We start from the raw sequence: 16331 nt of genomic DNA, 5'->3' as shown, positions 1-16331 counted from the left end.
TCCCGCCGCGCCTGCGCGGGGCTGCCCTGCCTCCCTCGCTCTCGCTCCGCTCCCGCTGCCCCGTTCCCGCTCCCGCTCCCGCTCCCGCTCCCGTTCCCGCTGCTCCTTCCCCCTCCCCACCGGCAGCCGCTGCCGTCTGGCGCCGGGAGCCTCCCTGCTCCGGCTGCTGCTCCCTCATGGAGCCGCCCGCCTGAGGGACGGCCCGCGGCCGCCCCGCCCTCGCTCCAGGTGATGCCGGTGACCGGGGTGACGATGCCGCCGGCGAGGCGGCGGCGGCCGCTGCTGATGGAGGAGGCGGAGGCGATGATGATGAAGATGATGATGATGATGATGACGGGCTCCGCCGCCCGGCCCTGCCCCTGAGCAGCGGGGAAGCGCCGGCGGCCGGCTCCCCTCCTCCCCCGAGATCGTCCGGCTCCCCCCGGCCGCCGCCTCCCCCACTCCGTCCTCGATGTCTCCACCGCGGCGCGGAGCTCCTTTCGCCGCCTCCCCGCCCTGTCGCTGCTCGCCGCCGCCGTCTCCCTCCCGCCCCGCGGTCCGGCGGCTGCCGGACCCCGCCCGGCGGCGGCACCATGAAGGTGGAAGCGGGGGACAACTCCATGATCAACCTGTCGGTGCAGCAAGTGCTGAGCCTGTGGGCTCACGGCACCGTGCTCCGCAGCCTCACGGGTAACGGGGCAGTGCGGGGGCCGGGCGGGCGCTCCGTGCCTGGAGCACAATGGAGGGCGTGGGGTGGCGGTGGGCTCCCTGTGTGCTGCGCCGAGGGAGGGCTGGTGTTGGTGTTGACGAGTCTCTCCGTGTGCTGCACGCGTGTTCGGTGAGCAGGTGTATCGTGTGTGTGTGCGCCTGCTTGGGCGTGGGGTGCGGCGAATCGGGAGGGTCTGCGTGAGGTGCTGGCTGCCCTGGGGCTGTGCCCGCTGTCTGGGATGCTGCCCGTGCAAAGGGCACCAGCGTGGGGGATGTGTTCGCTCACTTTGCTTTGCCTATATGTAGTGAACGAACGGTATAAGGTGTGTGTGTATGTGAGTGAATTGATGGGTACCTGTGCGTGAGTAAAGGATTGTAGAAAGTGTGGGTGAGTGTATAAATATGTATGGAAGGCTAGAGTATATTTGTGGGGGTGGTTGGTGTTTTGTTTCTTTCCCCCTTGTGGATATATGCTTATTGGCATTTGACAGTGAGCTATTAAAAAAAAAAAAAAAAACAACCAGAAAACCATAAAATTGAATGTGGAGAGTCAGAGACTTCCCTGGCTATCCCTGAGTATACCTGGGGACAACGAGAGCTGTGGCAGTGAATGAGGTGACAGATGTTTTCTGACAAATAGTCCTAATCTTAAGCATCAGGGATTCTTAAAGACTGAGCTTTACAAAAAAATTCTGTGAACCCGAGTCTGGTCCTCACCCTCTCTTAGGAGAGAGGAGTTTTGGCTGACTTTTGGCAAGAGCTGGCTTTTTTCTTCTCAGTCTCAGGCTGAAAAATGAGTGTGGATTACTGTGAGACCCAAGGCATTCAGTGGAGAGGGGTATCTTCTCTTAGTCTGTCCACGTGTAAAGAAAAGCATAAGCTTCCAGCTCTGAATAAGCAGGTATTGGGTGTCAATAGCAGAGATGTAACTGAGTCAATTCTTTCTGCTTGGTATAGGGCTATATTAGATGGTGGCAGATTAGTGGAAAATGTTGAGTAAAGGGTGTAGGTTTCAAACAGTTATGAAAATATTCAATATTTATGAAAGCATGTTATGTCATGTTTTTGCACTCTATAGTATTTTGCACTCTATAGTAATGATTAATAGATATATTCTTTTTTATTCTTTAGTCTCTTAAAGGTGGAAGAAGTGTGATGAAATAGAAGAGTAGCTGAAGTTGAAGCTGTAGCAAACAGAAAGTGATCATTTTAGGGTTTATTATCTTTCATATTCTTTTGACTTTCAGGATACATCTTAGTGTAATAAAAAGGATTAACCTTTCCATATTTATCTGACCTATGATCTTTGTAGTGTGTGTCTGATGATTAAAGTTTGCAGGTATTAGTGTGCTGACACACTAAATACAGCTCACTTCCTGAGTAGTTACTTTAATATACCTATGTAAAAAACTTGCACTCTTAAAGGAGAAAGTTCACAATGGATTTTACTTTTCTTTGTGCCAGACATCCTCTGTAAAGTTTTTCTTATTCTACTGTTATGCAATATGGGCATTTTTATGAAATTCAGTGCTGAGAGTTAAAATCAGTTTGTTTCTGAGTGCTTTTGCAATATGATAGGGAGTTGCATAAGGTGTTTTTGATGTGGAGTGTTTTTTCTTTTTATTTTAAAAAATGTGAGAAATAATTTTTATCTGCCATAGTGTTGTTGGAGAAAATGTCTCTGTCAGTGGTAGTTGCACTGCACTTTCTAAATTGGTGCTTAAATGCAGGCTGTTCTTAGAGCCATAACCTGTTGAGCTGAATGTTCTCATGGACTGTCAGCAGTCCAAAACTTGCACTGGATTTCAAATCTTTTCTACAGGATAAGATATATATTGCTATACTCATTGATATTAACAAAAAGCTGAATTAGTTATGTGAACCTTTCCTTACTAATTATCTAAGTAAACTTTGTTTAAAACCAGAAATTCTGTTGCTTTCCCTGCTAAGAAAATAGGTGTATGAATGAATTGGACTACTTAGTCCATTCTCTTTTGCTTCTCTGTTGCGTATAAGGAGAAACTTCCCCAGAATACTGGGAAAGGAAAATAATATACCATATTCTAATAATATTCAAGACTGCCTTGTGTTTACTTTTGGATTTAAAGATGTGGTCTGGACTGGACTTTTAAGTTGTACAAGTGAAGATTTATCTCTTTTGCATAAACCATATTGATTATATTTGTGCAAACAAGTTGCAAAATTTTATCAGCATCCTTCTTAAAAGTATATTAATTTTCTGAAACTTTCAACAGGGTCCTGATATGGACTCCAGCCTAAGCCAGGAATGCTTCATACTGTAGTAGTTTAGTTTTGGTGAGTTCTTTTCCCTGTTAATGAGAAACTGAAAGATTACTTTTATATCATGTGTGTGAATCAGGTTCAACGTAAAAAAAAGAGAAAACCTTGTCTTTTCTACGTGACCTCAAATACCTGGGAGACCACAGATGAGTTCATTGCTGCCACACACACCTCACATCATATAACAGCTAAAGATGCAAGCGTTGCTCCTTTTAGCTGAACATAGGCCATCACCATGATGGACTTGCTTCCTATCTTCCTGCCCTCTCTTGGGAGGTGGAAATAAGGCTCTAGCAATCATGGGAGATGTGGGGTGGCTTTTGCCTCATTCTTTGTTACATCCTCCAGTGAATCCCCAGAACACCTCCTTTATGTGAACTGGTTATGTTTTAAGAGTTAGTATTAGATCAGGGTTTACTAGGACAAGTCAGATAGCAGCTGAGTTTGAACTGAGAAAGAAAAAAAATCCCACTATTAGAATCCAGTAAAAAAAAACTGTTTAAAGGCTATTTCCAGTATAATGAACTTGGCAATATTTCTGCTAATGGAAGCTCCTAAGCTCCAACCTGTACTCGTTTGTCCCTGATTGTCTGGATTGTCTTTGTCCCCTATCCTGTTACTTGAGAGGACTACTCTGTAATTTAAGATTTAAATGCTTCTTAGTGAAGTGCTCTTTACCTGCTTAATACAGCAAAAATGTTAGCATCTCCAAACAACAATTTGAGTATATAGTTGTTAACTTTGAAACTGTCAGTTAATACAGTAATAATTACATACAGAAATATACAGAAAATACAGAACCTGCTGTTGAAGAAACAAATGTAGCATGTAAAGGGCTCAGTTACATTTGCAGGCATCATGTGCTGTCACTTCATCTGAGTGCTTTGAGTTTATAAGATACAGGAATGTAACATTGTTTTTTCTAATTCAAAATTTGACATGTGCTTCCTTGTTGATTTAAATTTGTATTTTTGTATTCATTGTACAGGTGCTTATTGCTTGAGTTAACTCTGTAGCTCATAGTAGTAGGCTGGGTACTGGGCTTACAATAGATTCAGTAATCACTTTTGATTTATGACATGTGGTAGACAATCATTATTCATCTGGCAAAACAAGCTAAGAACTGGAGGAAAAGTGCTGAAAATGAAGGACTAAGGAGACACTCCATGTTTACTGAAGCTGAGTTGCAGTAGGACAGCATATTCATATATAGAGAGATAATATTTCAAAATATTATCATTTATCAGCTTGCTTTGTGTAGGCTGCAGCTGTTGATGGAGTGCAACTCCAAATGTTGATAAGATGGAAGTGATATGAATGTTACTGTTATTCTAAACAGTAACATACTTTAAAAATTCTTTTTGTAATCTTTAAGGTTGTGTATGCCTACACTAATACATGTATAATCTGTATCTGTAGTACATAAGCATAATGTATGCATGATATCTATCTGATATGTATAAATATCAAAATTAACAAAGAAGTAATCTAAAATTGGTGTGACTGTGCATTAATTACAAGGTATTTTAGCCTTGCAGCTTTTTTGGTAGGGAAAGAATCCCTACATAAGACAAAGCAGTGGAAAGGAACATAAACTGAAAACAAGATTTAAGGTGGTGTTTAAGTGCTAAGAATTTTAAATAAAACTGAAAAATATGTCTCAGTTGTTCTTATCAGAAAAGCTCTGACATCTTTGCAATATACTGAATGTCACTGTGCTTGTAAATGGTAATTACTGGGCCTTCCCTAGTTCCTGTGTTTCTCTAGGAACTGTGGAGTTTTGATACATGTCTCTCGTGTTTTGGTTACTGAGTAATTTGGGTACACTGAAAGGAAGCTCTGAAGTTTTCTTAGGGTCAAGCAAAGGAAGTTGCAAGCAGGGGTTTTTAAAAATTTTATAGTATTCATGTCTCTTTAGGGGTGCTCTATTAGGGCATGACTAAAAAAACCCTGCGGCTAGGTGAGTATTTGAAGCTGTCTGCCAGAGATAAGTAAATCATTGCCTCCATAACAGCAAAATAGTCTGTATGTACAGCTCATGTCAAAAGAGCCACACAGAGACTGAAATTGGACTGTGCTTTTTTTGTCAGGATAGCAAAGATGATGATGTACATAAGTTTATGCTGCTTAAAGTATCAGTCAGTGTATAGGACATAAATAGCTCAGACACTTCAGTCTCACTTCCTCTTCCATAGAGATATTGCAAGTCAATTCAGCAATTAAACTACTCAGTTATTTTTGAACGAGTGAAGTCTTGACCATTTGTATTCAGAGGTCCTCATTCTCTTTCTCTATTTTATAGTCCTCATTCTCTTTTTCTCTATTTTGTTTTATGCTCTATTTTCTCGATGTTATTCCCAACCCATTCTTTGTGTTTTTCAGTGTTACTCTAACACACTTCTTGAGAGTCATCTCTCTTCATGATTCAGGGGTTAGGTGTTATTGAATTTTACAGAACATGAATAAATCTCTGCCGTCACCATATCAGGATAAGAATGTCTACATTGTCCTCTAGGTTTATGGAGCTTAAGGTCTCCTGTAATTTGGTTAGAAGATTGGTTCTCTCTCCTTACCTTGTTCATCCCTGTTAAACTTGGTTGGCTTCTTCATTTGCCCTACAAGCAGAAGTAAATAGATGTGTTGAACTAGCAGGCATAGAAAGAGTAAATGAAGGAGGATAGGAAAGGATAACTTCAGGCCTTTCCTAGGGAAGGTGCTCAGCTTTGTCTCTGTTTCCCCTTGTAAGACCTAGGTGATGTTTTAATGAAGGGAGGTCATAGTTTAAGAAAGCTCCAACTGCTTTTGTGTCAAACAAGGAATATTTCTGGGTGTTCTCTAATTTCCTTTTTCATATGCCTGCTGCTTATTGGAGTAGGAGGAGAAAGTGTGTAGCAAAGAACTCAAGTTGATATTTCTTTAGCCAACAGGACATTTTGGTGCTGGTTCTATTCTCAAGCCTCCTGCCCTAAATATAAAGTGAGGGGTGATGCTAATTTTCCCTGAGCCTTATTTGGAACATAAATAAGACCGAAGATAGTTGCTCACTGTGGAGCTATTTTGTTGTGTAAGAGTTTGTAAATATTTTTGGTTTCTTAGTTACAGGGGAGTAGTTAGCCTTCCCATAAGCTTTTATTTTCTTCTAAAAATACAGTCATCCTAGTGAGTTTTCCGAAGAGTGGAAGTCATTTCTCCTTTCTACCTGATAAGGTCTACAATGCCTACAAACACCAATTTCCTAAAAGGTGATGCAATGCCTAACAAACTCTGTGGAAATTACAGTACATGACAGTGTCAGATTCCAACAGACTTTCTTGGACCAGATTGGTTTGGTCCTAAGGTTTGTTTCCCTGTTGTCAAAACTGTAGGTCTGGCAGGGCTGTCGGGTTCTGTATTGGTAGATCTTTGGTTAATCCTCTTGTTTATGTGCTTCCAGTTGGATAAAACAATGGAAACACCCAAGCTCTGCTAGTGACAGACAAGGCCTGTTAGGATGGCAGGAGAGGTTCCACTCGTACACTATCCATGACCATAACAGATTAGATCAGCAGTCAGTCTTTCTTGATTTTAGTGAGGGCGTTTATGGAGTGACTGCTTGACACTCCTCCCACTGTTCTGTCACAGTAGCTTCTGAGAATGATGAGACATTTAGTGGAACAGCACCATGGTCATCATCGTTTTGCCAAGATTTTTGAAACCCATCTTGGGGCCAGGGGTGAAGGGATGGAGGATCTGAGGAGAGCTGCTCCGAGCCATCCTCAGGATGTGTGCATGTATCCAGGCAGTCAGAGGGGAAAAATTATGCCTTGAACTACAGCTGAAGGATTAACTGAATGTAGATTTACCACCACCTTTCCTTGTGGCTCTCTTCAAACAGCCTTTTGGCTACCATGATTTGGAGGAGTTGTACGTCCTTGGGCAGGCATAGTGTTGCCATTTATGCCTTTGTGAAAGGGGAAGGGTTGAGCTACTCCCAAAGTACTGGTGAATAAAAAAAGCTTAAACTCTGTATCTGTCCTATCTATATACATATCCTACTGACTGGACTCCCAGGGCTGTGGTGATTGTGTAGCAACATTCTTTCTCAGCGTCTTTTTCACAGTATGTTTTGTGCTGCTCAGTTTTTTTTTTAAGTTACCTAATTGGGTTGTATTTTTTCCTCAAATAGTTGATATGAGTCAAGCTGCATTAATACAGGCTTGCCTCATAAGCAGTAAGTATCTTGCTTTTATAAGGAAGCTGGGGTTTTTGTTTTGTTCTATTTCTGTGGGGGAACTGCAGCAAAAACTGAATTAATGACAGTGTCATGGGATTATGGAATATTTACCCTAATATGCTAAATTCTATAATGATACATACCTACTGTAGCTGAATTAAAACAAAGGGGATTTTTTCTTTTCTCACCCTTTTGATTTATAGTGTTTTTAGAAAGCTGACACCAAGTGAGAGAGGTTCTTGAGTTATTGTGTAGCTCCACTGATGGTTCCAGCTCTTTTTGTTGAAGGTGATCATCATGTCTGCCATTCTTCAAAAAAATATTTGTGCTCCACACATTCTCATGATCTGATGCCCTTTATAATAATTTAAATAATAGTGAATACCTCTCTCTGAAGTTCTGTGCTAAGCAATTAGAAGCAAGGAGTTGGATGTGTTAAAATTTCATGTTAAAATTATAGTGTTTTTATTTGTGCCTTTGAAACTAATTTGATGGAACATGCTATTACAGCTGCTGGGTGGATAAACTAAAGTCTTTAATCTCAGTTTTCCCATCTGATGTTACCTGATGCTGTCTCTTATTGGTGGGGGTGGGGTGGGGGGGCTGGAAAACAACAAAAAATTCACACCCACTGCAAAATAAAAACTCAAAACCCAAACAAACCCTAAACCCCAAACAAGTTCTTGACTTTTCCCTCCTTCAGTCTTTGTGTCAGAGAATATTTAATTGTATAGAAGTTCCAATGCCTACTAAGAAATTGCAATTAACACCATTTAAAGAAACCATTAAAGGAATTATGACTATTTGGAAAGATACAACTGAATTAAGATTTTTACCAGAATCCTTTTGATAATTTTTAACATAATACAGCTAATCCTTTATGATAGACTGCCGAATGAGGAAAGAGTCTTGAGCATGTACTGATGGTGTCACATGGTATCACTTTTAAGATGGAAATCAGTATTGCTTTTCTCTTATTGTTGATTGTTTGCAATGTTTTAAAGTTTCTTACTTACAAAGTTCTTGTCTAAAAATTATTAACCCTTTATTTGACTGCTTTCTTTCAGAGATGTGGTACTGGGTTTTCCTCTGGGCTCTCTTCTCCTCTCTCTTTGTCCATGGTGCTGTGGGAGTATTAATGTTTGTGATGCTGCAGAGGCATAGGCAGGGGAGGCTGATCTCTGTCATTGTGGTCAGCATTGGATTTCTGGGTTCTATAACTGGAGCAATGATAACCAGTAAGTCTGACTTTTGTTTTTGTTTGGGTTTTTTTTGTTGTTTTGGGGTTTTTTACTTTCTTATTTTACATCTAACTTCTAAAAAGAAAAGAAAAAAGCCTGCTTTTGTTTGTGAATTGTGAATTGTTTATTAAAGATTTTCCGATAGTTATAGAGTGATCTCCACCCCTCCCCCCCCCCAAAAAAAAAAAAATTAAGCTTTGCTGATGTTCTAGGTAAAATGCTGTTTGGCAAGGGCATCTGTTACAGAGTTTCTTATGACATTAGATAAATGCCTACTACCCAAGATACTTTTTTTTTCTTGACATTGTATCCTCAGATAGATTCAACCAATTTTTTCTGTTACAGCCAAAAGGTTCACAGAGCTATAGTTAAAAACTACACTCATGTTTAAAACATTGCAGAAAGTAGGAGTATTTTATGTAGTAAAGTGCAGAAATGTTGCACCTGACCAAATATGACACGAGTAATGTTGCCAAGAATGTTTTGGGGAAATGCTGCTTTGAGGAAATCTAGAGTTATTGGTGTCAGATATTGTTTTTCCATCTTTCCCAAGAAATTCTGTTATCTGTGTCAGCACTGAAATAAAGGCCATAAATAGGACACTTTATTCATTCTTTGGTTTTATTATATCCAGCTATGTTTATCAAAATTATAAATAAACTATGGTAGCTTTCCCAAGCAAGTAGGAGCATGGTGAGTTTTCTGTTGTGGTGGGAAAAAATAGTGAATGTCATTTTTGCAGGAAAGAAGCACATGCTTCATTGTCTGAACCAATGCTGGTAAGGAATTCTCAGCATTAAAATCCATGTGTTGAGTGGCCTATGTTGACTGAGCAGTAGTTTCTGCCCAAAAATTTTCAGTATTTCAGACAAGATGGCCTAAATTGAAAGGTCTTTGAGGGTAAGGAACTGTGAATGTAGCAACTACCATATAGTCCAAAGGGAAAACTTCCTGCCTTTCATTCTGGTTTTCCTGTGTTCTGTCCACATTATCAGAATAATGGTGCCACTATCAGCTTTGGATACATTCATAGAGGATTTGTGACAGATTTCTTACTGCTACTGAAAGTCCTTTCTGCCTATTGTTTTTCAAGATTAAATAAAAATGCAAATATCATGAGAAATTTCACTATGACTTTCCTCAAAACGTTGTTTTAATTGCTACAGATTTCTCAGCTTAGAATTTCCACCATTTAATACAGTAAAGCTCAGTATAACTATTTTTGTTGGGTTTTAGGGTTTGTTTCCTAAGATAAGCTGGAACTGGTTGAATGCCTTACGTTATACATTATGCTGATTTTTGTTTTAGGATTAAAATGGCAGTGGCCTGTTACAAGGACAGCTGTGCATGAGCATTTCTGAGGAACTGAAGTTAGGAAATGTGATGTTGAAAGATCCAAGGAGAGACTTTCACAGCTTTCTGTGGTGGGGAGGTTTCAGGATCAGTGTCTTTCAAATGAAAGTACTCTGTGGTTTTTTGCATAAAAAGAGGAGCAACACAGTTGTATTTTTAGCATCCACTTTTGCAGGTCAAAACATTCAGCACGTAAGCAGCCCTGTTTGTGTGCATATTCATCTGAGACTTTCTCTGAGCTTAGACTGTAGACTTGTTATGCTGTTCCCAAAGGTTTTGCACAGAGCATTGCAATTTGGTTAGCCAAATAGTTCTACCTTATAGTACTTTTTGTTTCTGGCCAGAACTGGGCTGTTTCATGCTGAAAGAAATTCTGTGAGAAACTTCTGAAGGCAAATTACGGTGACCAAATATTAAAGAGGATTTTTTTATAGCTATTGTGTTGCAAACTGGGAGATGCAAGTTGAAATACCAGTTGTTTGGATGTGCTTGGTCCAGTGCTGAAGAAATTGAAACAGCAAACTGGCTTGAATTTCCACTTTGTATTTCCAGTCTTTCTGCAATATTTGTGTAGAATGAAGGCAGTATAGTTTATTGCACAGTGTAAGTTTAATTTTGCTCAGGGAGATCTTTCAAACTTTTTGATGTTCTGGGACCTTTTTACCAGCATGTAGAAAAGCAGGAGACTCCTCTGTTTCTAAGATTTGAAAAACCATGGAAATTAATGGTTATTAAGAAAGGTGTTGAAAAATAACTAATTTGCAGGGGATACAGGAAAACAAACCAACAAAAACCCAAACAACCCAACAAAACCATAACAAAAACAAACAAATAAAACCACAAAACAACAACCAAAGAAATTCCACCAAGCCAAACAAGAATATATAAATACCAGGCAGCTTAAGGCAAGGATTTTTGCTGTATTTCATCCAGCAGTTCTTCCTCCTCTTCCCCAGCACACTCCTTTTTGGTGGCATGTTCTCATTTCCCTTGCTGGCAGCCTATTGTACATACTTTTGGCTCTATACCAGCTGTGCTGGCTTATGCATTACAGGTTGTATTGCACGCTGTTATTTGTGGAATAATACATAATTAGCAAACTACCAAATTTTTATTTTTTGTTCTGGATATTTTCCAGAGTATCTCAGTGTTTTCTCAAGAAGACTAAAATATCTTTATTGATCTGGTAGTGACAATTCTGGTATTCATTTTAGGCCATTTTGAATTCCCTTTGAGAGTTCAATCCCAAAAATAATTTAAGTGTCAGTAGTAGGCTCAGTCTAAAGCATCTCTTTCAGTTTTTGACAGGAGCTAGCCAAGGAACAAATGGAAAAGCTTACACAAGGTAGCTGAGTGAAATACCATAAGGCTAGCCTTCTGCTGAGATATTTCAGGCAAAATTTACTTTATGGAATATGTTTAAAAAAAACAAACAAAAAACCAATAAAAATAAAGTAACCCAAAACTCACCTGACTGCATGGTTAATACAGTCAATACAATAATGGTGTTTGTAAGTATTGTTATGGTCACAATCTTTAGTGAATTCTACTCTTCCTAAAGATATTGTAAAAATGAGGTGTTACTTTTCAGAGATGTCAGATGAATCAGATACTGATTGTACTTTCAGAACATCTGTTGGGACTCAATGTATTTCTGTGTCGCTAAGGGATTTTTGATCACTTCAGCAGACTATTCCTGATTCTGCAAAACCAAAAAAAAAAAAAATTCCCATTTTTTTGTAACTCTTGCCTATTATTTAAAACAATTGTGGTGATTTTTCCATCCTCTTTGAGCCTGAAAAAGCCTCTGTGATATCTGAAGGCATTTAATTCGCTCAAAATCTAATTGTGTTGGTTAGAAATTTCCTCTCATACACATTCATGGATGACACTGCAGTGCTTTGACCTTTTTCATGTTTTGCTGGATTTGCTAAACAATTGTTAACAATTAAGTGGTTTAAGTCAAAATAAACTCATATGAGTTTATATATACTTCAGTTTATGCAGCTGAAGTATTAAATGAAGCTTATAAATGTGTGTTTAGAATTTTTTTTTTGACACTAGCAGCTTTATTGTTCTTGTCTTCTCCCTGCCTATACAAACACTGTTAAACCACACTTCAGATTTGGTCAATTTCTAGAGATTGTCTTGCTACTTTTTCAAATTGACACAAGGCAAAAAATGTTAAAAAATGTATTTGGAGATGTCTACAGAAGGAAACAAAAAGATTCAATTTTCTTAAACTGATGATGGAAAAGTTGATCTGGTTCAATTGGGAAAATCATTCCTGAAGGATGCACTTAACTATAAAAATATAAGTAAGGCAGATAATTGTGTAATACCATGAGACAATAGAGTGTTTGGTAATTTTCTATAAATAGCTGATGCATAGACAGAGTAAATAATTTGTCATGTATTTCAACCTTGGCTTTTTCTGTGATTTGATCATTGTTTTTCTTGTGATTCTTAGGTGCTGCAGTAGCTGGAATTTACAGAGTAGCAGGAAAGAACATGGCTCCCCTAGAAGCTCTTGTCTTTGGTGTTGGACAGACAGTACTGACATTAATTATCTCATTTTCAAGAATTCTTGCAACACTTTGACACTCATGTAGAGAGGGGGGAGAAAAAAAAAATCTTTAACGTGAAGAGAAGCTTCCTGAATGCGGATTCATCAGCTAACAAACTCGAATTCTAGTGTGAGAGGAAGGAAGCTATGTGGAAAGTGCACTACAAATCTCGAGGCTCAGTCAAATGAACAGGCTGTCCTCTAGTGTTGGAACTGCTGCACTCCTGCACTGCGCCTTACGTGCCTCCGTCACGGGCGAGGAGGGATCCTGGTGTGCCAAGCGGAGATGGAGCGCCTGGAGCAGCTGCTGGTGATGGGATCATCACCCATGCTGGTGATGGGATCACTGCCCTTAACACACTGGAAGGAAACAGAGGGGCTGTCCTGAAAGTTGCTCTGCCTGCCAAACTTGGGGTTTAATTCTGAGCGGGTGGCTGGGTAAGCTCTGGAATGTAGCAGAATTCTGTGAATGTGCACAGTTCTCCTTGGATTCAGGTGAGATAGTGAGATGACTGACTTTTGTGTAGTAGCAGAATCTCTTTGAATGCTGAATATTCTTGCTCAGCATTCAAAACAACTGTTAGATCTGTTGCAAAATGTAGATGAAATTTGATGGGGTTTAAGAACCGCAGCTTTAACAACTCTGCTATAATTAGCACTATGTGAAGAATGGCTCGTGGCAGTTCTCTACTTTGGCACATTTCTTCGTGATTTTAGCCAGTCAGAAATCGGGAGTTTAGGAAGACTGTATGAAGGTTACTAAGTACAATCTGTTGTGTATGCACAAACAAATCTTAAACTGATGTTTTCCTTGAAATTATTTTGTCTTAAACGTATGGATGGTTACCAGCCCTTCTGCAAACCTCAGAAAGGGTACTCCTTGCAAATAAACTCCCTGTATTTAATTAAGCACTGGAAGGACCCTTACCCCGACATGTCTTCTGTAAGGAACACACAAATATAACCAACTGAGAAATTATACCTATGAGGAAAATGGAGAGGGGTAACAATATGATATGTTGGTTTTCTACTGAACAAAAATATTAAGTTTAATAAAATAGCTACCATGCTCCAGAAATTTGTGAATGGGGCAGCACTAATGTATTTACTACCTTGTTTCTGAACACTTTGTATCTTTGGAAAGATTAAGATACTTGGAACTTTCAAATATTTAGCTTTCAGTGGTTTGTGCTTTCCTAGTTCAAAACGGACAGAGTGGTGTTGTGCATGTGAAATGTCTTAAATGTGAGTGTTTGGAGTAAAGAGAAATTTAAAGTCTAATGACTAATTATTTATGAAAGACAAAATTTAAAAGGCATGAAATTCTGTGAGGAGTAAGAAATCTCTTATATCTTTTCTCAACTGAACGCTTTTCAGCAGTTGTCTCAATGCTGATGTGGGGGATGAAATCACTCAAAGGTTTTGCTTTTATGATGTCAAAAAGACTTTCAGGACTGTCTCAAACCATGGCACCTACTGCACAGTTAAAATAATATGTTTAAAATGTAACTTGCAATCCAGTTGCTTAGGGCTTCAAAATATAATGAATTAACCTGTTTGCCTTTATCTTATTCCACACACATTTCTTTAAAGTACTAAGAATGCTAATATAATTTGTTTTCTTTAAAAGCATTAAAGTCTCATTTGGAAAATGTACAAAGTTGTGGGCTTTGCAGGGAACAAGTTAAAATATAGGTTTATAAACATCTTCAGTGTTATTTTTATTTTTAATTGCTTTTAAAATGTGTCTGAATACATATGCTCTCACTGTTTTTGAATGTTTTCAAAAACTTATTTCTTGTGGTTTGTTTTTTTGACTTGTGTATTTTACTTTCTGCTTATACTTTTTGCACTTTAGTAGACAATGAAATTATGACATTTGTAAAAGGCATTTGAAATGTCTCCCCATTGTCTTAAATTGTGAGAAAACTCGTTCCAGGTATTTAAGTCAAATTGAATAAAAAAATAATTGAAGATGTTTCTCCTAATGTGCCTTGTTACGTGTATGTGTGGGGAGAGGATTTTAAAAAAATTGTCACATCTTCATTCTTGTTCTGATTATTTGTAATTAATTTGTTTTGTGTTTTGTTCAACAGAATTGAAACTGTGTTTTGTTCAACAGACTTAAAACATTTTATTTTACAACCTGGAAATACTTGTCTGGATCAAAGCCAATCATATCACGAAGCACTGTATTCAGTGATTTAGACTGTCTCATGCCTACATCTCACACTGAAACTTCTTCACAGGTTCCAAATTTCCCTGAACATCTCAATTCTTATTTTTTGTAGGAGGCTGTTATGCTGCCACTGTTCAATGGCTTGCTGTCTTTCACTAAATTTAACTACAACAGACTGCTACTAACTGATAAGGTAGATGTATTTGTATTGATGAACTTCATTTTAATTACAGTGCCAATGAAATTACTGCCATTGTGACTTTCCCCGTTTGACAAGGAGGCATCTTTGCAGGTTTTAAGCTACCTTTCTCCAAATAATTTTTATTCCATAGGTCATTGTGTTGACTTTTAAAATGCTGATGTGTGCTTAGCTGTGTGTGCATTATATGTCATTATTGCCTGGCAACAAAGGACAGGCAGCTGATATAATGCTTAAGTGGCTTAACAGGAACAAGGCTTTATTTGACAGAAGTTTGCTTTCAGCTGTTTCTTGTGAGGAATTCATAATGATAAAAAGTTTGTCTGTGAAGTATACGTTGATCATAGCATGAGAAACTTGAGAGTTTCATTCCACATCCCTAGAAACAGCATTGTTAAGAATAAGGAGCTTTAGTCAATGCATGTGTGTATATATGTATATGTGTATATGTGTGTATATATATATATATATATATATATATATATGAATGGTGGCTTTGTGGAGTGTTTTATACCTGACAAGCTACCAATTGAAATAGCTTTCCAGAAAAAACGAAATTACAATAGCTAGCCTTCCCCTCCCCCTGCCCCACTTAATTAGGCTACACAGATATCTTGTGTGTGAATGGCACTGATGGTACCCTGGTTCCCTTTAGACAATACAGTGTTGTCCACACAGGATGTTTTAGCACTATCTTCAAATAGCTCTGCCTGTCTCTGCATTGTGTCTCTGGGCACATTCTGCATTGTGCAGAACAAATAATGCATCGACACAGTTTATTATTGGGAAGAAGGGGGAGTACTGAATGTAATATTTAATGTGAAAAAGCTAATGCTTTGTTAGATGCTGCTGTTATCGAAGATTTAAACATTCCACACACTTTTAGTTTATCAGTATAATAATAGAATCATAGAATACCAGGTTGGAGAGGACCTCAAGGATGGTCTGGTCCAACCTTTCTGTCAACAACATGGTCTAGACAAGGTAGTCCAACACCCTGACCAGCCAAATCTTTAAAGTAGCCAGGGCTGGGGAGATTGTTCCAATGGCATTGTTCCAGCGTTCAACTGGAATATCACAATGTAATTTGTATGCATGACCCCATATATTTTCCATGCGACTCCTTGTAAAAAGGGAGTCTCTTCTTTGTAGCCACCCTTTAAAACTTGGAATATGGTGATGAAGTCTACCCTAATCATTCTTTTCTCAAGGCTGAACCAACCCAGTTCTCTGCCTTTCCCCATATGTCAGGCTTCCCAGGCCCTTGATTATCCCTGTGGCCCTTCTCTGGACCCTCTCCAGCCTGTCCATGGTTTTGTGGGGCTTTTTGCATAACGGGGACCAAAGCTGAACACAGGGAACACAGTATCGCAGGTATAGCCTGATGAATGCTGAGTGAGATAATGATGATTTTATCTCTGCTGGCAGTGCCCTTTTTGATGCAGTCCATCATTCCTCTGGCTTTTTTTGCCATAACAGCACAGTGCTCATATTGAGCTGCTTGTCCCTCAGATCTCTTTCCACAGGGCTGCGCCCCAGCCAGGTCCATCCCAGCCTGTGTTGCACTCCTGGGTTATGCTTTCCCAGGGGCA

General features: G+C 39.3%; 1 protein-coding gene across 1 annotated transcript; it reads left to right on the top strand.

The window, feature by feature from the left end:
* On the top strand, window positions 1-14338 carry TMEM170B (transmembrane protein 170B). Its single transcript, XM_085051910.1, has 3 exons — window positions 1-669; window positions 8269-8439; window positions 12266-14338. Exons 1-3 carry the CDS (start codon window positions 573-575, stop codon window positions 12394-12396), a joined length of 399 nt encoding a protein of 132 aa, XP_084908036.1. The 5' UTR covers window positions 1-572; the 3' UTR covers window positions 12397-14338.
* Window positions 14339-16331: the final 1993 nt, after the last annotated feature.

This window comes from Lichenostomus cassidix, chromosome 2 (genome assembly GCF_008360975.1).
Source record: "Lichenostomus cassidix isolate B80296 chromosome 2, HeHo_3.0, whole genome shotgun sequence".
NCBI classification, from domain to species: domain Eukaryota; kingdom Metazoa; phylum Chordata; class Aves; order Passeriformes; family Meliphagidae; genus Lichenostomus; species Lichenostomus cassidix.
Note: the sequence above shows the minus strand (reverse complement) of the source record. Positions and strands in the feature narration are given on the sequence as shown.

Excerpts from the sequence above, each read along its gene's own strand:
- TMEM170B (XM_085051910.1), top strand. The coding sequence starts at position 573 with ATGAAGGTGGAAGCGGGGGACAACTCCATGATCAACCTGTCGGTGCAG. Across the intron at positions 670-8,268 it reads CGTGCTCCGCAGCCTCACGG|AGATGTGGTACTGGGTTTTC; the intron begins GTAACGGGGCAG and ends GCTTTCTTTCAG. Across the intron at positions 8,440-12,265 it reads AACTGGAGCAATGATAACCA|GTGCTGCAGTAGCTGGAATT; the intron begins GTAAGTCTGACT and ends TGTGATTCTTAG.